The sequence below is a fragment of the Felis catus genome, chromosome A1, assembly GCF_018350175.1.
Source record: "Felis catus isolate Fca126 chromosome A1, F.catus_Fca126_mat1.0, whole genome shotgun sequence".
In the NCBI taxonomy this organism is placed as follows: Eukaryota; Metazoa; Chordata; class Mammalia; order Carnivora; family Felidae; genus Felis; species Felis catus.
The window spans coordinates 82,164,111-82,188,159 of record NC_058368.1 but is presented as its reverse complement, the minus strand read 5'-3'; the positions used below and the strand labels follow the sequence as shown (position 1 = coordinate 82,188,159).

General features: G+C 57.3%; 1 protein-coding gene across 3 annotated transcripts; it reads left to right on the top strand.

Moving 5' to 3' along the window:
• Positions 1-1,376: 1,376 nt before the first annotated feature.
• Positions 1,377-23,990, top strand: LOC101091336 (protein ADP-ribosylarginine hydrolase-like protein 1). Of its 3 annotated transcripts, XM_003980536.5 has the most exons (8): positions 1,532-2,002; positions 8,117-8,281; positions 12,858-12,983; positions 14,146-14,286; positions 16,940-17,067; positions 18,225-18,357; positions 19,057-19,210; positions 22,816-22,834. In XM_003980536.5, the coding sequence occupies exons 1-8, from the start codon at positions 1,789-1,791 to the stop codon at positions 22,817-22,819; spliced, it is 1,065 nt and encodes a 354-aa protein (XP_003980585.2). In that variant the 5' UTR covers positions 1,532-1,788; the 3' UTR covers positions 22,820-22,834. The 3 variants fall into 3 exon arrangements, with proteins under 3 accessions (XP_019685460.2, XP_003980585.2, XP_019685463.2); XM_019829901.3 differs by lacking the exon at positions 19,057-19,210 and having other exon boundaries at positions 1,377-2,002; positions 22,816-23,990; XM_019829904.2 differs by lacking the exon at positions 22,816-22,834 and having other exon boundaries at positions 1,539-2,002; positions 19,057-19,759.
• The last annotated feature ends 59 nt before the right edge of the window (positions 23,991-24,049 follow it).

Sequence of the window (24,049 nt, the reverse complement as noted above, 5' to 3'; positions counted from 1 at the left end):
CCCATTTTCAGCCTGCCTGCTCACGTAGATGGCCGCACCCCAATACACAAAGCTTGGCCATTTAGTTTCCTTTTCGTGACCTCATAGTGCATTAAATAAGTATGGTTGTTTGTGTGTGAAGAGTTGTAGCTCTCTTGTAACCGGCAGAATCTCCCTGAGCTGCTGGGAATCCTGCGGGAGGACACATGGACATGCAAACCAGGAATATACAGAGAATACACGAGTCCCCCAAATAGAACAGGCTGAATAAAGACATGTTACCTGTGTCTCCCGGAACAGACATGACCCCGTCTCCATCTTGGGGATGTATTCACGTCACTGCTCCACTTGAACTTCATGCACGTCCAAGTACAACACTCCAGGCCACATGGGGGGAGGCACACCGTGGTTGGAGGAGCTCGGCCCAGGCTCGGTAAGTGCTGCTGGACAAGGCAGGGACGGTGTGGGGGAGCTGCTGGCCACCTCAGGAAAGGTTTCCATGGCCTCAGGGTCAGCAAGAGAAATGAGCCGGGAACCTCCTCTGCCCTCAACAGTAGCTGTTTCTGCCAAAGGACACTCTTCCACCCACGAAGGGCAGTTGTCTGGATAGAGGGCTGCAGTGTGGACAAGGAGCCAGTGTGCCTCACCCCCCAGGCCTCTGTGCTGGCTCTGTGTGCTTAAGTGCAGCTCAGTATCTTGTTATTACTGAAAGAAATGTTGTTTTTGTCACATGTGCTTTTTAAGTCCAGGTGTGATGGGGCCCACTCTGGTCTGGTGAGTGACCAGGTCCCAGGGGCCAAGGGGGGAGTGAGGCCCACGAGGGGGACAGTTTCCTAACTCCCGATTCCAAACCCAGAGCCCAGTTTGCACATTCACACGCACCCTAGCCTCCTCCTACCCCTCAGCGTCCTCTCCGGATCCGGATCCAAATGCGGAAAGGAGGCGGGGTGGGGGGGGGGGGGTTCTGAATACGGCTGCCATCTGGAGCCCGGCCATGGGAGAGCACAGCAAGGTGAGAGGGGTCCGTGACACGCCTCCTTGAGGCTAGAGGGGCTTCTCTCCCGTGCACCGTGCATTTTCTGAGTTCTCTACCAAACACGTTCAGGCATCAAAAAGTTTCCCAAAAACTAAAACCGTGCACGTAATGGGCGGGGGGCGCGCCCCGCACGTAATGAGTGAAACTGCACGCTATGCTGAGTGAGGGAAGCCACACAGGCTACGATTCTGTCGAACAAACTGGATTGTCCCCCGCCCTGTGTGGTATTGGACTGTAGCTTCCGAATGTGCCAGGTTCCGAATGTGCGCAACCATGCAGAGGGCCAGAGGGAGCAAACTCACTCCAGGCAGAGGGTGCAGAGGGTGCAGGAGCGCGGCCTGGGTGTGGGTGGGGGCACGGCAGACGAGACCAGGGGACCCCGGGACCACCGTGCTGTGCGCTCGTCTGAAGCGAGGGTTCCCCGCCCCCTCCCCGCCAGGCGGAGCGCCTTGGAACCCGCGCAGGAGCGGTAGAAAGGCGCGCGCCTTCCAGAACAGCCAAGGGCTCAGGCTTAGAGGTCGCCGCCCCGCGGGGAGGCGTCCGCAGCTGTTGCGGACGCTGACTCAGGCCGCGGGCTCCCCGGGTGAGGAGCCGGTGTCGCCGTCCACGTGGCTCCTGGCGGGGCACAGGGGGGCGGAGGGGAAGGCGCCGCCTGCGGAGACACGGGCGCGCCCAGCTCGGGGAGCTCCTGCCAGCAGCCAGGGTCGGCGCGGAGTCCGCTGGGCGCACGGAGGGCGGCTCCGCGGGGCCCAGGGGCTGGGCGCTACCCCGAGATGGAGAAGTTCAAGGCTGCCATGCTGCTGGGGGCGGTGGGGGACGCTCTCGGGCACAGAAACGCCCGCAAGGACAGCAGCGCTTCCGGAAGGAAGGTCCAGGAGGAGCCGCGGGCGAGCGGGGGCCAGGACCAGCTGGTGCCGTCCCGGGAGAGGTGGCCGGTGAGTGACAACACCATCATGCACCTGACGACGGCCGCGGCCCTGACCACAGGTAAGCTGGCCACCCTGCCCCTCTTACCCCCCCCTCCCGGTCCCCAGAGCCCCGCACCGCGGGTGAGCCCCCAGCCCTGTCCCCCATGCCACCGCAGGAAGGGGGTTTCACACCCACCAGCGTCCCCTCCCTGGTCAGACGGCGCTTCTCACGGTCTGTCTGGGTTATTTTACTCTGAATAGTGACTCTTCATTTGTGTTTGTAAAACGTCTGCTAGGCTGAGCCTGGTGTCTCTAGGGTTAAAACCAGTTAAATCTGCTCTTGGTGGTTTGGGGTGAGGGTTCAACTTTTCACTGCAGATATTAAGATGTCTGATTTTATTTCAAAAGAACATAAAATAATAAGCCCTTTGAAATTTGGATCCATTAAGATAATATTGTTTGAGGATTACTTCTAAATCCCAATGAGCTCAGGCAGAATGCCATCTACCAAAGTAGGATTCAGATGTGTGTGTACACATGAATGTGTCTTGAGACGATGCTGTGGCATTGGCTGGGTGGGGGCGGGGGGCTTCTAGGACCATCCTTCACGTGCCAGCGATTCTCAGAGAAGCCGTGGGTGTACATACGGGTAGCACAGCTTTCCTACAAGGTACACGCTCTCTGAAAACCTGCAGGTGTTTTTAGTGTGCCGTTGCCAAATGAAAGTCTGGGGCCACGGCTGGGTAGACGAGGCCTCGTGTCTGGGCCCTTGTGCCCGTCCGAGTCAGCCGTGGGCTCTCTCAGCTTAGCTCTGTGCTCATTCCGCAGGAATGCCGTCCTCGCCGCAGCCCGTTCCAAAATAGCTCTGGCGAGGGTGAGGACACAGATAAGATAGCGCCCAGCGCGTGAGGCGGCGAAGTGTCTTTGAGTCCAAATATCCCCAGTTTCCCGGGCTCCCAGGCAGACCCAGCAGTGTGAAATCGCATCCTGGCAGCCAGAGCAGCGATGCCGCCCCCACGAGGGCCTGTCTCTGGACGCAGAACCTGCTGGCTTCCCGAAGCTGCGCGCAGCGGGCCTTCACTCTCACACCCGCTCCTTCCACGTGTGTCTGGTGCCATCCACGTGTCCTCTCCTTGCCCTCGTCTCTTTTGTGAATGGCAGGATCCACGGCCTGTGTCTGCCTGTGTAGGCGCCCAGGACAGACGCCAGCAGGGTCACGCAATCCTGACCGTGTCATGCTCTCTGAGATTAGATTGAGCCCTCCTGACAGACATAGGACATCATCTACCCCAGTGCGAAATGTGCATGTGGGGGGCACTGCCTGTGGGAGCACCTCACATGGGAGCACGGAGAGTGTTTGGGGCATTGTTTCCAAGGAGGGACCCCGCGCCTCTGGCTGTGGGAAGCGGGGTGCTGGTACACAGCACCCTCTGGCCCGCAATCCACAAGGGGACGTTCGTGAAGATGTCCCTAACTTTAGCCTCCAGAAGCACAAGCAGGCACAGTTTTTCAAGTCACTAAAAATACAAGTTGAAATTTTATTTAAATTTAGCTGTCAAACAGCCCAGTTTTTTTCTCTAAATAGCAAATTGTAGCCTAGAGAAGGGGCCTCTGGGCTGCATTAATGGTGATGGCTGCAGCCCTGATGTGGCGCCACTCAGGGGCCAGGCGCTGTTCTGAATCTACGTGTACCATCCCCTGGCCCTTGCATACCCTGACGGCTGACACCATTATTACAGTTTTACAGACAAAGGAGCAGACACACAGAGAAGTTAAGTAACTTGTCCAATGCCACATAGCCAAGCGAGAGTCTGAGCAGGGACTGGAACCCAGATAGCTGGGTTCCAACATGTAAGTTCTTAAGCCCTGCCCCAGCCACCCGCAGTCGCTGGCCACACAACTATTTCGGGGGTCCCAGTGGACGGTGGTTCTCCAACACGCTTTCCAAGGACAGGTAGACTTTCTCAAAGTGAAACTGTGGCGTGGCATTTCCAAGGAAGTCCCATTATTGGGTGCCGTAGGCCGACCAACCGTGTGGCTATGCAGTTGTGCTAGTGTGAGTGTGATGCGAGGACAGGGACAGCCTGTGGGATGTCCTACTTTTGGGAATGAGATCAGATACTGGCTTAGGAAGCAGTGTCCAATACCACACAGGGCGGGGGACAATCCAGTGTGTGCAGCTTGCCCAATGAGCTCACTGGGCACACCTACCAGAGGCTCCCTTGCGTGTGTGGCCCTGTGCCCGTCACCCGAGGATGAGAAGGGGGCTCAGCCACAGGGGCCCCAGAGCCTGGCAGTCCTGGTTCTCCACGCCTCACTGGCCCGAAAACGGCTGACCTTGCTTTCCCTCCTGCACTGTACTTAAGGATGATGACGCCTTCATCATAGGGTTAAGTGAGATCAAGTGGGGCGGCATGGGCACTTGATAAATTATTTTTTTAAGTTTCTTGATTCATTTTGAGAGAGAGACAGAGCGAGTGCGAGTGGGGGAGGGGTAGAGGGAGAGAGAGAATCCCAAGCAAGTTCCACACTGTCGACGCAGAGCCAGACGCGGGACTTGAACCCACAAACTGTGAGATCGGGACCTGAGCTGAGATCAGGAGCTGAGATCGACCGAGCCTCCCCGCCCCAGGCACCCCTGCACTTAATAAATTATTAAGGGAAGGTGGCTCATGGCACGATAGTTAATGTCTGTCTTTCTAAATGTCCTGCTCTGAGGACCAGGCAAGGTAGCCTGTCTCTGCGGCGGCACTGGAGGGAGGGGGGCATTAGCCCATCGGGGCGGTGGCAGATGCCACGGTCCATAACCCACAGGGGAGTGCAGGGCCCAGCCCATGCTTGAGCAGACCAGGCCTGTCCAGACTCACCTCTCCCTCTTCCTCCATCACTGGCTCGCTGGCGGTAACAGCATTTTGGAAAGTTGACTTTTTACTACAAAGCTACTAGATCTTGCTGTGCTGCCGTTTCTTTATGGTGACATTGGTTGGGAGACACACAGGGTTTTCGTGAGCAGATCTGTCTCTTAGGAGACTGGGTGGTGAGGGCAGAGAAGAATGAGCTGACGAGCCGTGTCTTCAAGCAGAGAAACCTTGGCAAGAGGCTCCTTGGCCCCTGCAGCTTTGCAAAGTCTGCTTCTCGTTTAAATTCGAACTGGACACCCACAGAAGAATGTTGACATTTTGTTTTTAAGGAGTTTTTTCCCCCTTTAGAAGGATGTGATTCCAGAATAAAATGAATTATTTGAGAGGGTCTGGAAAGGCCAGGCTCACTAACCGTGGACTGAGTCAAGAAGGTTTTGTAACGGGTGCTGCTGGCGCCCCAGGGCTGAGTGGATCCCAGTGGCTCACAGGCCCCGCACCTCGCAGAGCCCATGCCTCCTGTGCTCGGGTCTGGCCGCGCACTCTCTGCCTCTGCTCAGAACCCAACCATGCGGGGCATAGAAGCAGGGACAGAAGGACTGAGGACCAAGTCCACCCTCCAGGGCATGAGGGCCCACCTGCCCTAACGGCTGCAGGGATGGAGGCCTTTCGTCCCAGATGATGCAGAGACTTGGCAAATGCACCTCCCTCACCTCCACAGTGGGACCCTGACCCTGGGCGCCTAATGAGAAGACCCCTCTACTGCCTGGTCATAGCTCTGGCGGCCTGAGAGGGGGTCTCCCTGCCCCCTCCCGGCCTCCTCCCCTCCTCCAGAGCCCCCAGAGTTGGGGTATGTGCCCCGAGCAGTCAGGGGCAGTCCCAGCTCCTGAGGCCTGAAATGCAGATTGGGTACAGAATTAGTCTGTTGGTGGCTGTTAAGAGTCACATCGTGGGGTGCCTGGGTGGTTCAGTTGGTAGACTGATTTCAGCTCAGGTCATGATCTCAGGGTCTTGGTTTTGAGCCCTGTGTTGGGCTCTGCGCTGATCATGGAGCCTGTTTCAAATCTGTGTCTTCCTCTCTGTCTGCCCTGCTCATGCGCTCTCACTAAAACAAAAAAGGCACACTGGAAACGCCCAGTATCTGCCCAGCTGGCCTGGCACAGTGACCCTGTCGCCACCAGCCCTGCTCTCTGATGGAACGAGGCAGATTGGACCCCAAATTTGGAGTTAGGTGTCCTCTAGCTCTTGCTGTGCATTACTTTAATGATAGAAATGCTCAGGCCTGCCATCGGACTCTGTTTACCATCTCCGGCCTTGGGCAAGTTGCGTAACCTAACCCCAGGAGCCTTCCCTGTAAAACCCACCGTTTCAGATAAGAGCCTGACGGTATCGGGGGGCGACACCCCAGACTGCAGGTGGCCAGTGCGTCAGCTCCTCTGCCCTCCATGCCTGTGATCCTCAAGGGGCTTGAGACATGCTTGTCCCCAAACGCTGTCACACACAGTCTGGTTTGGACTAGTCAGTGCCTGGTGGGGCAGCGCAAGGGGTTTCCAGGAGCGAGAGAGGGGGTGGAAATGGGAGGGGTTCAGCCGCGTGGAGGCGTGGGTCTCCAGCAGCCCGAGGACCAGGCAGATTTCAGGCCAGCTTGTCGTCACATGGACAGAACCTTTAGCAGGGAATGAGGGTTGTGGGTTTTTCTAGATTGTCCTGTGCAACCAGAGTATGAGGCACATACACCAACTCTAATTAATGTCTGACTTCTGAATAAAATCTAGAGTGAATTGTATGCACGCTGCACTGGTCTAGGAGCCAGGATTGTGGGGGGGCTGTGGGGGACCTGGGAGACTGAGGGGGACTCTGTGAGACTATGGGGGGACCGTGGGAGACTGTGGGAGAATGTGGGGACTTTGGGGGACTCTGTAAGACTGTGGGGGACCTGGGAGACTGTGGGGGACTGTGAGAGCCTGTGGCGGACTGTGGGGGACTGTGGGAGCCCGTGGGGAACTCTGGGAGCCTATAGGGCACTCTGGGAGACTATGGGAGACTTTGGGGGGCTGTGGGAGACTGTGGCAGACTGTGGGGGACTCTGTGAGATTGTAGGGGACTATGGGAGCCTGTGGGAGACTATGGGGGACCGTGGGAGACTATGGGGGACTGTGGCAGCCTGTGGGGGACTCTGGGAGACTGTGGGAGACTCTGGGATAATGTGGGGGACTTTGGGAGCCTGTGGGGGACTCTGGGAGTCTATGGGGGACTGTGGGATCCTGTGGGGGACTGTGGGAGACTCTTGGAGACTGTGGGGGACTGTGGGAGACTCTGGGAGACTGTGGGGGACTGTGGGAGCCTGTGGGGGACTGTGGGAGCCTATGGAGGACTGTAAGAGCCTGTGGGGGGCTGTAGGAGCCTGTGGGGGACTCTGGAGGACTATGGGAGCCTGTGGGAGCCTGTGGGATAGTGTGGGGGACTATGGGAGCCTGTGGGATAATGTGGGGGACTGTGGGGGGCTGTGGGAGACGGTGGGAGCCTGTAGGGGACTCTGGAAGACGGTGGGGGACTCTGGGAGCCTGTGGGATAATGTGGGGGACTGTGGGAGCCTGTGGGGGACTCTGGGAGATGGCAGGGGACTATGGGAGCCTGTGGGGGACTGTGGGAACCTGTGGGGGACTCTGAGAGACTGTGGGAGACTCTGGGAGACTGTGGGGGACTCCGAGAGCCTGTGAGGGGCTGTGGGAGCCTGTGGAGAACTCTGGGAGACTCTGGAAGACTGTGGGAGACTGTGGGGGACTGTGAGGGGCTGTGGGAGCCTGTGGGGGACTCTGGGAGACTGTGGGGGACTGTGAGGGGCTGTGGGAGTCTGTGGGAGACTCTGGGAGCCTGTGGGGGACTGTGAGGGGCTGTGGGAGTCTGTGGGAGACTCTGGGAGCCTGTGGGAGACTCTGAGAGACTGTGGGGGACTATGAGGGGCTGTGGGAGCCTGTGGGGGACTCTGGGAGACTGTGGGAGCCTGTGGGAGACTGTGGGAGCCTGTGGGGGACTCTGGGAGACGGTGGGGGACTGTGGGAGCCTGTGGGGGACTGTGAGAGCCTGTGGGAGACTCTGAGAGACAGTGGGGGACTCTGGGAGACTGTGGGGGACTATGGGGGCCTGTGGGAGCCTGTGGGATAATGTGGGGGACTCTGGGAAACTGTGAGAGCCTGTGGGGGACTCCATGAGACTGTGGGGGATTGTGAGCCCCCTCTCCTCCACCTCCTGCATCTCTGTTGTCCCTGCTGGGTTGGGGGCTGACCAAGTAGCCCTCCTGCCTTCTCAGTCTAACCCTGCCTTTTCCTCCACAGACTACTGGTGCCTGGATGACCTTTACCGAGAGATGGTGAGGCGCTACGTGGAAGTCCTTGAGAAGCTTCCAGAACATTGGGCTGACCCAGCTACCCTGGAAGGCTGCTCACAGCTGAAGCCAGATAACTATCTCCTCGCCTGGCACACGCCTTTCAACGAGAAGGGTCAGGGGTGCTGTCTTTTCCCTGTAAAGTGCATGCTGGAGCGTGGCCTGGACACTAACCCACGTGTCACCCCACTAACCTGCAGGTCTGCGTGACACAGAGGGACTTGCCAGGGCTTCCACGTAGAGGACGCCGGCCTCCCTGATGGTGTGACACCAATCTGGGGTTCGTTTTAAGGAATATTTTCGACTGCTTTCCCTCTAAGTGGCTATTTTTTGCCAAATAATCAGGAAAACTTACACAACTAGCATAAATGTCTATCTCCAGGATGCTTTGATGTGCTGATGTATTTACGTAGCCAGAGTCTCTGCCTCCAGGGCACCTGCTCCTGGGGTCCTGGACCCCCTGTCTGGGTTTATACTGAGGATTGACACCCCCCCCGGGTTTATAAGGAGGATGGACACCCCCCAACCTGAGTTTATACCGAGGATAGATCCCTGAGTTTCTCAATGCGTTGGCTGAGATTAACAGCACATTGCACATTTCAGAAGAAAAATTTAATGGGTTTGAAGGCACGACAATAGGAACAATCCAGAATGGGACACATGTAGAAAAAAAGAATCCAAAATCATGAAAAGAGCCATGGACGCCTACTGCATCCTAACATGCCCGTAACAGGCTCCCTGACAGCATGCAGGGGAACAAAAAAAGATTTGAAGAAATAGTGGCCCACATCTCTCCAAATGTGATGAAACTGTAAACCCACAGATCCAAGAAAGTCAGGAACTTGCAAGCACAAGAAACGCGGAGAAAACTACAGTATGGCAGCTGGCAGTCAGATTGCTCAAAACTAACAATCAGGAGAGAGACGTGTGTTCTGTTGCTGACTGCCAAAGTGAGGAGGGTGCTCTTGTCAGAAGTGACGCACGGAGAGCTCGTGGGCAGTGTCACTGAGGCACAGAAGAAAAACTACTTCGCCCTGGAGTGCTGCCTCCAAAAAAGTTTCTTCGAGAAACAGTGGCCAAATAGCCTTTCCAGGCAAACAGAAGCTAAAGGATTTGTCACCCGGAGAGCCACATGGAGAAGGGCTAACGGAAGTCAGTCCCTCAGGCAGCAAGAAACCAACATGGAACAGAAATCCGGGTCTGTGAAAAGAACTTGGATGGAAATCCTAACTATGTGGGTAAATACAGAAGAATTTTTAACTTCCTATTGAAATCTCTTTGAAAGATAATTGACTTGAAAATGATGAGGTACTGCGGGTTTATAAAATGCTATGAGCAGGTGTCTGACACTACCTTATGGAGGCCGGTTGGGAAGGGTGGTGGTGTGAGGTGGGCTGTGGTAAGTGTAAGTCCCAGGCAGACACTCAAAACCCCAGAGCAACCACTAATACAACAAAACAGTTATAACTAACAAGCGAAGAAAAGAGAAGTAGAATCATTTAGAAATATTTGCTGGGGAAGCAGTGCCCCAGGCTGCGTCATCCCGTCGGGGGGAGACCGGGTGCGAGGCTGTCCCTTGGCCTTGGATTCTTCCCCCTCATCAGGAGAAACCGTCCCTGTCTTCTAGGCATGCAGTGACCTTCCCTGTAGTGCTTAAGCATGAGCACCACACGACCCTAACCAACCCCGCAGGGGGAGCCACCCCACAAGGAGAGCTGCAGGCTCTCGTCTCCCCTGCAGCACGAGGGGATGTGTGCAGCATCCCTGCCCCACCTCGGCTGCAGGAGGGGCCACTGCCATGGGAGACCAGAGCAAGCTACCAACGCAGGTCTCCCTGCGAGGCTTTGTTTCCTGGAAGGAAGTGCTACCCCGTGTTGCGTCCCTGTGTTATGTGCCCCCCACCCCTGGGCAATTCCAGACGGGAGAAGTTGCAGCTGCTGAGGTCTGAGGGTCTGAGGGCTCCTTCTCGTGGTGGTGGGCGCCATCCTCCACCTTCCAACTTCCACACGGTGGAAATCTTCACATGGGATGGGCAGCTGCCCTCACTGTTGGATAACATTGAACCCAAAATGGGCAGAAAAGGGGACAAATAACAGGACAAAAGACTTGATCCTGATCACATCAAATGTAATGGTCTAAAGACTCCAAATAGATGGCAGGGACTCCAATGGGATAAAGAAACGAGTCCCAACTCTAGGTTGTTCACAGGACGTGCACTTTACTATATGTGCTGCCGAAGCGAGCACAGGACGTGCACTTTACATATGAAGGCACAGGTAGGTTAGGGAGAGAAGAGGTGCACCATGCCAACCCCAGTCAGAAGAAAGCCAGCGTGGCTCCATTAACATCACAAAAAGTATGTTTTGGAGCAAAGAATGTTGCCAGGGGAAAAGAAGGCAATTTCATCATGACACATGCATCCATTCATCAGGAAGACGTACCAAACCCAAACATTCCTGTACTGACAACAAGCCTTCACAATATGTGAAGCTAAAACCAGTAGAACAGCAAGAGAAATTGACAAACCCAGAGTTGTGGGCAGAGATTTCCATATTAAGGTCTCAATATTCACATTAAAAAACTAGAAAACTGGGGGCACCTGGGTGACTCAGTCGGTTAAGCGTCCAACTTCAGCTCAGGTCATGATCTCATACTCCGTGAGTTCGAGCCCCGTGTCGGGCTCTGTGCTAACAGCTCAAAGCCTGGAGCCAGCTTCGGATTCTGTGTCTCCCTCTCTCTCTGCCCCTCCCCTGCTCATGCTCTGTCTCTCTCTGTCTCAAAAATAAATAAAAACATTTAAAAAAAATAAATTAAAAAAAAAAACTAGAAAACCGGGGGCGCCTGGGTGGCTCAGTCGGTTAAGCGTCCGACTTCAGCTCAGGTCATGATCTCACACCCCGTGAGTTCGAGCCCCACGTCAGGCTCTGTGCTGACAGCTCAGAGCCTGTAGCCTGCTTCGGATTTTGTGTCTCCCTCTCTCTCTGCCTCTCCCCTGCTCACACTCTGTGTCTCCCTCTCTCTGCCTCTCTCCTGCTCACACTCTGTGTCTCTTTCTCAAATATAAGTAAACATTAAAAAAATGTTTTTTAAGGAAACTAGAAAACAAAGAGCAAATTAAACCCAAGGGAAACAAAAGACAGGAAGTAATGAAGGTCAGAGTGGAAGTCAATCCCACAGGAAACAGGAAAACAGTAGAGAAAATTAACAAAACCAAGAGCTGATTCTTTGAGAAGATAAAGAAATTGATGAAGCTGAAGCCAGACTGATCAGGACAAAGGAGCGGAAAGTACCAGCACCAGCAGCGGACAGGCAACCTCCCGCAGATTCTACAGAAAATAAGGGAATATATTAAAAATTTTGTTCTAATAGATACCACAACTTAGATAAAATGGACAAATTCCTTGCAGGACGGAAACTACCAAAGGTCGCTCCAGAGGAAAGAGAGCATCTAAACAGCAAGACACAAAGGAAAGCCCAGGTTCAGATGGCCTCCCTGGGGACCCTACCACACCTTTGAAGAAGAGACATACCGAGTGTACACAGCTCTCCAGGGAGCCAAGCGAACACACACTCCCCAAACCCGCTCTGCTCTCCAGGAGGCCGCTAAGAAGAATAAAACGGTGAATTACAGAGTGGGAGAAAATATTTGCAAAGTACACATCTGATAAGTACCCCGAATGTGTAAAGAACTCTTAAAAGAAAGCTAACAACCAGTACAAACACGAGAGAACTATTTAAACAAACAATCCCCCAAGGAAGATGCCTGTGGCCACCTGCTCAACACCATCCGTCACTGGGAAAATGAAGCCCCAACGAGACACAGCGCTGCATGGGCTGAATTTGAAAGGCGGACCGTGAAGTGCCACCCGGGACACAGAGGGGCCACCAGTGGGATGTAGAATGTGATGACCACTTTGAAAGCCAGTTCGGCAGCTCCTTAAACGTGAGCGAAGTGATCCACTCTGAGGTGTCTGCCCAAGAAAGCATATGTCCAAACAAGGACTCGGTCATGAGTGTCCATGGCGTTGTCTGTGATAGCCTCCGGCCGGAAACAACCCAGGTGTGCAGCAGCGGGTCAGTGGCCAGACTGGCGGTGGCCCCTCCACACAGCAGTCTTGCTGCACCAACACGGAGGAGTGTCAAGAGGGTTACCCTGAGTGAAGGCAGCCAGGTAAAAACGAGTCTATTCCGCATGATTCCACTTACATAAAACTCTGGGAAATGCAAACTGGCCTGCAGAGTCAGGCCAGTGGCCGCTGGGAGGCCAGGAGGCACAAGAAGACATTCAGAGTGACTGCTGGATACGCTCACCATCTCCGCTCAGGGCTTCGTGCATGCACCATGTGTTCACGCTCATCGCCTTGCACGCCTGGAATGTGTGCAGTTGATCACGTGTCCTTATAACTCCACGAAACGGTTTCTAAAAAGAGAGCACGTGCGATTACACACACCTCGTCTGCTTTCCCAGCAGCAGCGCACGGCCATCGAGAAATCTGTGTTAGTGCCTAACTAACTTTCCAGTGCGGGTGCTTTGCAGTTTGTTTGATCTGTTTTCCTTTGTCAGGCATCTGGGTCGCCTGCTCGTTTTTCATTCACTTAAATGATGCTGCGATAAACGTGGGACTGCACGACATTGTGTACATTTTCAGGACATTTGTGAACATTAGATCGCTGTTCTCTGCTCCCTGCAGGCTCAGGGTTTGGAGCTGCCACCAAAGCCATGTGCATCGGCATGCGGTACTGGAAGCCGGAGCGCCTGGAGACCCTTGTGGAAGTGAGCATCGAGTGCGGCAGGATGACGCACAACCACCCCACAGGTGAGGCCGTGCCAGCGGCGCCCGCGCCCAGCTCCCCCAGCGGGTTGTGCGGAAATCCTACCCGCTATACCATTGCCTTACTTGTTGGCGGACTTGGGCTTTTCAGTCTTCGGTTCTGCTTAAATGCTGTTTTTGCCCTAAAAGCAGGATTGGGGATGAGCTTGGAAAGACTCTCCCTGGTTTCGGTGCCAGGCATGTCAGAATAAAGGCAAAGCACCAGCTCTCCGAGCAAAGCCATGGGAACCCGAATTTCTATCACACGTGTTGGGCACTGCTTGCCACCCAGTGCCGTGCCCGGCGGGGGCCTGAGCCAGACTGTGTGAGCTGGAACACCTAATCATCATGCCTCTTCCCCCCCCCCCCCCGTAAGAGGATGGCCGTGCGTGAGGAGAGAGTGTCCGTATGTCCCTCACACAGGGAGGGCAGGCGGGGGCCCCAGCACCTGACTCAGAGTCATGACTTAGAAGGGCAGTCAGTTTCTAATTTTAAATAAGAAGAATCGCTTGAACGTCTTACTCCCGTAGGTGGAAGGCAGGCGCACGCCCTCCCCAGCCCAAGTCCAGAGGCTGCCAGCTGCTCTCTCACAGCTGCTCCCCTCTTTCAAGGCCACTTTCAGTGTCCACTGTTACTGGCGTGGCCCTGAGGTTGCAAGGGCCATGCCGTGCCACCCCCCCCCGGGGACACCCTCGTTTGACACTGGGTTTGAGAACTGGACACTCACTCCACCTGTATTGATGCCTTACAGTGGCCAGAAGCCACTGAGAGCATCTCTCGAGATGGCCGTGCCTCTTCCTGGGTGGACGTGGTCTTTGTGTGGTTGTGTGCCTCAGGCTGGCCTGGTGGTCGCTCCCCTGTGCTTAGAACCATCTGTCCCCGGGGCACCTGGGGGCTCAGTTGGCTGCATGTCCGCCTCTTGATGTCAGCTCAGGTCATGATCCCAGGGTCATGAGTTCAAGCCCCGTGCTGGGCTCTGCACTGGGCATGAAGCCTGCTTAAAAAAAGAAAAAAAAAGAGCCGTCTGTCCCCACAACAAGCCTTGCTAGGGGGGTGTGATGTGCCTGTGTGCAGGAAACAGAAGGCAGAGCCCGGGAAGCGCCAGCCCAGGACCCTGCACCTGCCAAGGGTGCATCTGGCACCCACATGCCCTTGTTGTGCCTTCCAGGCTTCCTCGGGTCCCTGTGCACGGCTCTGTTTGCGTCTTATGCCGCGCAAGGAAAGCCACTGGAGCAGTGGGGCAGAGACATGATGCAGACGGTCCCGCTGGCAGAGGAGTATTGTAAGAAGACCATCCGGCACCTGGCAGGTGAGCCCGACCTCTCTTCCCATCACGCCCGAGCTGACAGCAGAAAGGCTGGTGTCATTCACTTAGACCTGATTCCCAGAGAGCTGGAGGTCTGTTGGTCCCGTGGTGAAACCTAGAGCATCCCCATGTGAGCAGGCTGACCCACAAAGCAGGCCCAAGGCGTCCCCGGCAGAGGGCCTCCTGGCCAGGAGACCCGGCGCAATGCCAGTGCTGCTCCCCCGCCCTGGCCTCTGCAGGGACCCCACCCTCCTGCTCTCTGACGGCAGCCGGGTCGCTGTTCCGGGTGGTCCTTGGTCGTCCATTCCCCAGACACACGGGGTCTGCACTGCTCCCCACTGTGGCCAGCTGCCATGAAGGCCACACAGGGGTCTGTGCCCCCTGGGGACATCTGCATCCAGGAACGTCTGTCTGTTCCTGGTTATCCCAAACCCATCAAGCGGCTCCCACCCTCTTTGGCCACCGGTGAGGTGTCCATCAGCTGGTCCGGCAGAGGTCCTAGGGGACCTTGATGTTGCTGGCGGCCAGGTGAGCAGTGGTTTCTCAGCAGGCTCCTCCCCCACACGGCCCGGAGCAGACAAATGCGAGAGGCAGGTGGGGGACTGGGAGACCCGTGGCTTCCTCCTCAGGCAGCTACGCTCCAGAAGGTTCTTTCACCCCTAGGAGGGACAGCCCAGGGGCATGTCTGGAGTAAACCCGTTTGTCACAGGCAGAGGGAGACGAGTGTGAGTGAGGTAATGGGGCCGTGGGCTTTCTGGGCAGCCCGAGGCTGTGGTCTTGAGACGGGGAACCAATCAGTGAATCACTTTCCTGTCACCATCTGACAAGCAGGGACTCATTCTAAGTGCCTCTCAAGAAGCTTCTAGAACAACTTTAGAAGGAGATAGCGCTGGGAAACTCTTATCCACAGGGCCCGGCTCCCATGAGAAGCGGAGACTTAATTATAGAACATAGACTTATGTTCTTAACTTAATTATAAACTTAATTATAGAACATAGCGCCACACTGGCCGTATTTTCGACTGGTTTAAGTCACTCCTGCCTCAGGGCTCTGGAGGGGTTGGGGCTGCCTGCGGTCACTGGGTTGTGAGGGTCACCTCCTCCCGCGGGAGAGATGGGGACGCGCGGCTGCTGTGGGCCATGCAGTGATTGTGCTTACGCGGAGTCAGGGACGCTCCTCGGACAGGACGGGGAGGACAGGCATTGGTCAGAAAATTGGAGACTTTATTTTTTCTGTTTAACTTTAAATGTGTTTAACCTGGAGTTTCATGACCTATGACACATGCCGATTCTTTTAAAGTTTATTTATTTTGAAAGAGGCAGAGCAGGGGAGGGGCAAAGAGAGACAGAAAGAGAATCCCAAGCAGGATCCACACTGTCAGTGCAGAGCCTGACACGGGGCTCGAACTCACAAACCCCGAGATCATGACCTGAGCTGAAATCAAGAGTCAGATGCTCAACCGACTGAGCCACCCAGCTTCCCCAGACACATGCCCTTTTTTTTTAAATTTTTTTTAACGTTTATTTATTTTTGAGACACAGAGAGACAGAGCATGAACGGGGGAGGGACAGAGAGAGAGGGAGACACAGAATCGAAAGCAGGCTCCAGGCTCTGAGCCATCAGCCCAGAGCCCGACGCGGAGCTCGAACTCGCGGACCGCGAGATCGTGACCTGAGCTGAAGTCGGACGCTTAACCGAATGAACCACCCAGGTGCACATGCCCTTTTTAACAGAAACCCAAATCGTCCAGAGAAAGCAGTGTTCTATTCCTGCAGGGCCTTCTGCTTAGTGGTGACAATGTCCATCGGCAGTAAGGACAACTGGCAAATTAGTTCCCTGTCTTCACCCTTGGACGTCTCGTTCCAATGTTGGTGGCCCACCTGCTTGGGAGACAGGCCACGGTGCACTGGCAGAGCCCTGTCCCTGCCCACTGCTTCCCTCACTTTCTGTCATCTTGCCTCAACCTTAGGTAGGCTCTGCTTTTAGTTTTGTGAAGCACAGTCGGGCCAGCATTTCCAAGGGCCTGTGGTTCCCTCAGGACCGGGAGCCTTGTCCCAGGGCCTGTCTGGGGCCTGCCTGCAGCCACCGGCTGGTCCCCTGGAGCTCTGTCCTCTGCTCCTGCCCACGAGCAGACCTCCTGAACCGGGGCTTTCCCACGGGCACACCGGGCACCCCTCAGGACCAGGCTGGCAAGGAGGCCGCCACGGCGGGAGGGCCGAGCAGGCGCTGGTGCCTCCCGGGTTCTCGGAGGGCAGAGCACGTTCCTACATCTGTGTCCGAGGAGTTGCCGCTCAGACCCCACGTGACGTGGGCAAGTCCTTCCTCTGGGGCTGGCACGCCAGGCGACAGGCAGCAAGAAGGAGACGCCCTCCACCCCCCTTTGCAGGCTGTGTCGCTTCGGTGAGAAGATACAGGGTCAGAGGTTTCAAGACAATATGCTCTTCTAAGGACCATAGTCCCTGTTAAGTCAGCGAAGCAAGTTTCTCGGTTGCTTTGTCCCCCACTCCCAGCTTCCTCACTCTTGTTCCAAAGCGGCCTCTGTCCTCTGCCCCCTCACCAGGCTCGGCCCCCGTCTCCTGCCTCTGCCCCTGCCCCGCCGTCCCCGCGCCCCGGCTGGTGGCCCTCGTGTGCAGCCCACCCTGTTGTTTGTGTTTAGAATACCAGGAGCACTGGTTTTACTTTGAGGCAAAATGGCAGTTTTACTTGGAGGAGAGAAAAATCAGCGAAGATACGGGAAGTAAAGCCACCTTCCCTGACCGCTACGACGCGGAGGAGAGAGAAAAGGTAAGTCTTGCTGTGCCCAAGTGGTGGGGACAGCAGCTGGCAGGGTCCTGCTGCCTGGGGTCCCCACCGAGAAGCCGCTGCAGCTGGGCTGTTTCTGCCACCTCTAGAGCCTGGGCTGGGGGCTCCCCTGGCAGCAGCAGGGAGCCTGGAAGACTTCCTGGAGGAAGCATGTGTGAAACAGAGTACTTCATGTTTTCATTACCTCATTATAAGCACGGCATTGCTAGAAGACACTCGGTTTCACTTCGTTGTTTCCTAGGCACCGGGGCATGAAGTTGTATCCGATGAGTAAGGTCGTGCACACGTGCACACCACTGTCATTGCTCATGTTGGGAGAGCTGACTGACGTTGTCAGCATCGGGTTTGGTAGCACAAGAGAAAACCCCGAGTCGCTGTGGCTTAGCCATGATAGAAACTTATTTGCTTATGTCCCCGGAGCCCAGAGCTGAGCTGGAAGTTGCTTGCAGTGAGAGCTGAGGACACGTCTGTGTGGCCGCTCTGCCATTCTGAGTGCACAGCTTGTAATCCACACTGGCTGTTCTGGCTCCAGCCAGCATGTCTGCATTCCAGGTGTCGGGAAGGTGCAGGGGGAGAGCAGGGGCCCACCCTTCCTCCTCAGGTGCTTCCCACAGCCCCTCTGTGTACCTCCACATATCTCCCTCGCCTCCCCTTGGTGCTGGAAGGCCCAGGTGTGTGATCCTTAACAGGGAGGTGCCGCTGTCCCCAAACCAACGCTGAGTCTGCTGCTAAGGCACAGGGGGGTGACCTTCCAGCGTCCACCTCACAGGCTTTCTGCTTGTGGCGCACCTGCAGGGTGTCATTCTGCACCGCCAGCCAACCTTGGCGCCCACTCGCCCCGTGCCCTGCACAGACCAGGGGCGTGTGTCCTAACAGTCTCAGCACTGGCTCTCCATCCCTTGCTGGGTGCTGACTCTCCCACAGACTTTTTGGCTACCCTAACATGGGCTCGGGTTTTCTCTGTGGAGTGTCTGCATCCATAGGAGCCTCAAGAAGTGGGTCTTTCCTGCGCACCATCACCCCCAGCCCTGGGGCAGTGCCTACAACACAGGTGAACTCCGGGAGCATGGGCTCCAGTGCAAAGCAGCACTGGTTTTCCTGTGGCCACATATGCCCTGACCCCTGGCTCTTTGTTCTAGGCTTACCGGAAATGGAGCTCTGAAGGCCGAGGGGGCCGGCGGGGCCATGATGCCCCCATGATTGCCTACGACGCTCTCTTAGGAGCTGGGGACAACTGGACAGAGCTCTGCCAGCGGGCCATGTGTCATGGAGGTGAGATTGCTTTCTTTGATGTGCGACCAGCACCCCCTTCCCACCCCGAAGCACCTGCCCAGGATGTCCGGATTCTGACCCCCCAGGATGTGGGTCCTTCTCTGGGCGTGGTGCTGCCTCTGGTGGCTGTGCCAGTCTGAGCTTGAGAGAAATGGCATCCGGGGAGCAGGGTGTGGGCCCCCTCTCCTTCGAGGCCACTGGGTCCTGCTGGTACGGGCCGTGCACAGTCCCACGGACTCTGTAGCCAAAGAGAGCTCTGCAGCACTTTGGATCGCTGGCCCCAGGTTCGAGCCATCGGGTGGTGGCCGGGACTGTCCCAGGGCCGGGCAGGATTGCTCCCTCTTGGTGCCCACTGTCCCCCGCAGATGTAAAATAAGGGGACCCCAGGCAGACGTCACCCCGTGCTGGGCACGGAGTATCCGTGGACATCGGAGCCCCTCAGTTCCTGGTGCTGAGGCGGTAGAGACGCCAGCACCACCCCACAGACGAGGTCCCTGAGCACCCAGGCCCCAGGACAGCACGGGCATCGGCACACGCTCACGTGCATCCGGCTGTGCGAGGAGGGAGGGAGCTGCCCAGAGAGGTCCCTGAGACGGGCCCCTGGCAAGAGGGTCTGGGGGTGACAGTGCGCAGGAAAGACCCACAGGCTCCGGCAGCACAAGGTCCCGGGGCCCCTGAGGACCTGTGTTTCCGTTCCAGGCGAGAGCGGGGCCACAGGGACTATCGCGGGCTGCCTGTTCGGGCTGCTGCACGGCCTGGACGCGGTTCCCACGGGCCTGTACCAGGACCTGGAGCACAAGGAGGAGCTGGCACGCCTGGGCGAAGCCCTTTACCGCCTGTCCACTCAGGAGAAGTAAAGCTCTCCCGCCACGTCCCTTCAGGGAGCCGCGTCCAGCTCTGGGCGCCCCGGGGTCCACGTGCTGGCCACGGCCCTCCTGAGCGTGCGACACGCCTGATCGGCCATAATCACACTCTTAACTCTTTCCTCCTGATTTCAGAGCCCTAACTGCCAAATGAAATGCCCTGTTTGTCCTTCGAGAATGTTTGTCCTTCCCTAACCCAGACCCAAAGCCTCTTGCGGGGTCTGCTACCCACAAGCCTCCACACACAGTGGCACAAACAGTCTCCGGGACAATCAGCGTGCTTCACTCTGTGCAAAACTAACGCTGCTCGCTCACTCACGCCCACACAACTAACCACGACAGCTGTGCTCGGACGCGTGACCCAGCCACCGCCTCGAGGGCAGGGCCGCCGGCACCGGGCCTTGTGAAGCAGCGAGAGAGAGCACGGCACTTCGCCGCATGGCCAACGGTTTTTAATCACACTAGATCTTTAAAACCAAACCCTTCTGGAACAAGTGACAGAAAACCAGGAAATAAAGGGCTCTTGTGTGACACCCGCATCTTCTGTGTGGTCTGAGCCAGGTCCCGGGGGCAGGGGAGCCCCCCAGACTCGCTGCTGAGGGCTCGGGGCCGTCTCTGTCTGTGAGTCTTGGATAAGAGAGCACGCTCTGGTTAAAAATAACCTTGGACATGGTCCTTTCCAAGGAGCATCTGGTGTGAATAAAAGAACAGTTGGTATTTCGTGTTTAACACAGCGCTTTGGCGGCTAGGCTGGGGCCGGCCCCGCGGCGGCAGCACTTTCCACGGAAGGCCGCCTCTGAGCAGGCCGGTGGCCCCGGAGCCCCCGGGCTCACTCCCTCGCTTCTCAGGTCTGCACGAAGGCCTCCAGTGGGCGGCTCACAAGGAGGCCTTCCTGAATAACAACTAACCTTTGCTGCTGCTGATGCTTTTCAGCGGGAAGAGCCAGACACAGGGCGGCCCCGGCTGGGGGGTGGGGGCGTGGACCAGCCCACTCCCGCAGGAGCCCAGGCCCCGCAGAAGTAGGTGGGTGCTGTCCCAGGCCAGGGCCACGGCCGGGCCCCAAGAGGGCTCCTTGGTCTCCGTTGGGAGGAATCCATCCTGGAGAATCAGGAAATGGGTCTGCTTACTGGTGGATTATAAAACATAAACAGTCACAGGAAGCACTGGACTGTCTCCACCTCACTGTCCTGCTGTAGAGAAACACAAGCACTGACAGAAACAGAACCGTGACAAGTGACGAGGTGAATGCATCTGTGATTTCGTGCTTATTGTAAAGGAAACACGCACACGGCCTTAGAGACTTGTCGCCACGTGTGCTGGTGGGTGCAGAGCAAGAGGCCCCGGTGCCCAGCCAGGGTCGTGCCCCCCGGGCCCCTCGAGCGCCCCTGGAAGCTGTACAAGCGGGGGTCTACACGGTGCATTCGGCGCTGTACATGCACACGCCCTTCCCAGCTGCTGGCGATATTCTACCTGCTCATGAGCCCTAACACATGTGACTCAGTGGTTCTCACTTCTGAAGTGACTGCTCCCGACTCGGCACATCCGCTGCAGGTGTGGGTCCTCGTGTAGATGGCATCCTGGCTGGAGCGGCACCTGGAGACCGGGGGTCAGAGGCCACGGGCTTGAGACAGCAGCCCCCATCACTAGGGAAGGGTTTGCGCTCTGGCAGCCCCCGTGCCCACTGAGACAGGCACCCATGGGGGACGGGGACAGGCACCCACAGGGTGCCCACCCACATGGGGGGCGGGGACAGGCATCCACATGGACAGGTGCCTGAGGGGACAGGTGTCCATGGGGACAGGGACAGGTATCCACGGGGACAGGCACCTGTGGGAACAGGCACCCAAGGGGACAGAGGCCATGGGGACAGACACCCACAGGGATAGGCACCCACAGGGATAGGCACCCATGGGTGCAAGGACAGGCGTCCATAAGGACAGATGCCCATGGAGACAGGCACCCGTGGGGACAGGTGCCCACGGGGACAGGCACCCAAGGGGACAGAGGCCATGGGACAGGCACCCACAGGGATAGGTACCTATGGGTGCGGGGACAGGCATCCATAAGGACAGACGCCCATGGAGACAGGCACCTGTGGGGACAGGTGCCCACAGGGACAGGCACCCAAGGGGACAGAGGCCATGGAGACAGGCACCCAAAGCTCCAGTGGTGGAGCAGGTCCTCTGTTCTGCTCACAAGTTTCCAGATTTCAGGCTCATTTAATTAATTCCTGTCCCCAGGCTCTTTGGTGAAGAAGTTTTGTGTTTAGATCTTGAATCATTGTTCCCCATGTTTCCGTATCTGGAAGGCAGGTGGCAGTGTGTCTGGCAGACACTGGAGCCCCTCTGACAGCTGGGGAGATGAGATCAGAAGGGTCCACTCGGAGGGGCCAAAGGGCCACCCACGGGTGCATACGGGCCTCAGCCCCACCACTGGGGGGGTCCCCCAGGTCAGAGAGGCAGTGCCTGGTGCTATCCCGGCCCATTGTGCAAGGGCGGTCAGAGCCCCTTGTGAATGGAGAATTCGAACCCAGCCTGCCTGACGGCCCAGGTCCTGCTTGTGAGCCGCCCGCCAGCCTCCCCAGTTCAGCCAGACTTGCCCCCAGCCCTGGGCCCACAGGCACCTGGACCAGACAGCACAGGAAACAGGTGTCCACAGAGGGAACTGGAAATACCCCTTATTTCCGAGGAGGTCATGGGGACACAGACACCAGGGAGACCTCCAGGCCTGTGGGCGCTGGTGCCTTCAGGGCCCGGAGCCCACCTGTGGGCTCTTGGCCCTGCGTCCATCCTGCCCCATTCTGATAGCTTGTTTTCAAGAACGTTAAAATAGGCAAAAAGCCACAATATAGCCCAAAGATCTCTCTCACCCAGCCGCACCAACTGGGCCAATCACTGCCATTAATATTGGGCCACATGGGCCCAGTGTCTCTCAGTGAGGACAGAGCACAGATGCTCCCAGCGTGGCCGTGCCCTGGCGTGAGGGGAGGGGCGCCTGCCTGCCTGCGTCAGCCCCAGGGCCTGAGTCAGCCGGACTGCAGCCTCCGGGCAGCAGAAGTGGCCTGCTGGGTGAGGTGGCCACCAAGTGCCCACAGGGAGTGCCTCTGTAGGGGCAGCAGGAGGGGTCAGGCCCCAGGCTCACTCTCCAAGGGGCAGGAAAGGGTGAGTGCAGGTCACAGAGGAACAGGGGACCTGGGACATGGCTCACAGACCTGGCTGCCATGGGGGCTCTGCACTCTGGGTATAAGCCTCTGAGCACCGCAACGAGAAGTGTGGGAGGGGTGGGGAGGGGTGGCTGCCAGGGGACCAGACTGTCTTCCCAACCGCGCCAGGAGACCCCATGTCTCAGAAGAGTACACGGGGCCCTAGGGATGTCCCCTTGCTGCCCCAGGACACGCTGACGAACACAGAGGGGGCACAGGTCAGCCCAGGGCAGACCAGTGCCTGCTGATAAAGTCGACGGTGAGGGCCAGGCAGGCACCCCTGGGAGCCCCAAGGGACCAGCCGCTGCCGGCCTTTTGAGGTCAGGTGGGGTGGAGGGTCTCAGCCAGGGGACTGTCCTGCATGCTGACCCTCCAGTGTCCTTGTATTTCCAGGTGACCTCTCGGTCGCCAGAGGTGCCAATGGAACCGTCAGGAGAGTTTATTTTGGCCGCGATGTTTACACTGGCCCTGGAGAGAGGTGTTCTGGTCCTGCCCAGGGATGGGCTCGGGGACGTCCGCCCGCACCCACAGGCAGGGGCAGCAGCCCAGACCCCAGACTGCCTTTGGAAAACACTGACAAGACGGAAACACGCTTGGCTTTGAGGAGCAAACTGCTGGTGTTTGGTGCTCCCACAACTGTCCTCGCTGCAGCACGGAGACCATCCATCCACATGCTGTTTCAGCCACAACTATCCTCGCTGCAGCGCGGGGACCGTCCATCCACATGCTATTTCAGGCCAGGCGTGTGGGGCCAAAGAAGGACGTGCTGGGCCTGCCTGCAAGTCCAGGGTCAGGCAGTCATCGAAGGCCCCAGTGAGAGACCTTGCCTCCACAAGAGCACATGCCCAGGCCCGCGGGAGAGTTCACACCACTGGCCATTCCAATTCAGTGACTTCTGGGATGCAGAGGGCCATGCAGGTACCCCTCGAGTGAAAGAGGGGCATCCACAGGACCAGTGGGGACAGCACAGTCAGGCCACTGGGAAAGCCTGCACTGAGGAGGGCACCTGAAATGGGTCGTGAAGGATGCATAGGAGCTCATCAGGAGTGCAGCTGTCGCAGGTGGGAAGGCTCAGTGTGCGGCTGGGACAGAGCACAGCCGGGAGCTGAGCTGCCAGGTGACACTCGAGGTGCACAGGCCTGCATCCCTCACCCCCGGCAACAACGGCAGGGTGAGCCAGAGCCTCGAATGGCAGGGGCCCTGCCAGACCTCGCTGCAAGCCCCAGAGGGGTGCAGAACAGATGGGTGTCCTGCCGACGTGCAGGCAGACAAATGAGTGTGCTTGAAACTGCGCTGGAGTCTCAGGCAGTGACGACTGCTAGAGGGATGGAAACCTCAGGCGGTACACTGGGGCACGGTGGGTCGTGAGCTTGCATAGTGACCTCAGGAGGGCAGACTGTGCAAAGCAGAGGGAACAGCTTGTGCAAAGGCCCTGGGGTAGGAATGAGCTGGGAACCAATCGATGGCCAGTGCTCATGGCCTGGGCACCAGGTGGCGTGTCCCTGCAGGGAGGGCGGGAGCCCAGCTCAGCTGTGTCGTGAACATGCACCACACAAGCATCCTGCAAACAGAGCTCAGCATTTCTCTGGGGTAGAGGGCAGGAGAGCAGAGATGGCCGGAAGCAGGC

Excerpts from the sequence above, each read along its gene's own strand:
- LOC101091336 (XM_019829901.3), top strand. The coding sequence starts at position 1,789 with ATGGAGAAGTTCAAGGCTGCCATGCTGCTGGGGGCGGTGGGGGACGCT. Across the intron at positions 14,287-16,939 it reads GACCATCCGGCACCTGGCAG|AATACCAGGAGCACTGGTTT; the intron begins GTGAGCCCGACC and ends GTTTGTGTTTAG. Across the intron at positions 17,068-18,224 it reads ACGCGGAGGAGAGAGAAAAG|GCTTACCGGAAATGGAGCTC; the intron begins GTAAGTCTTGCT and ends TCTTTGTTCTAG.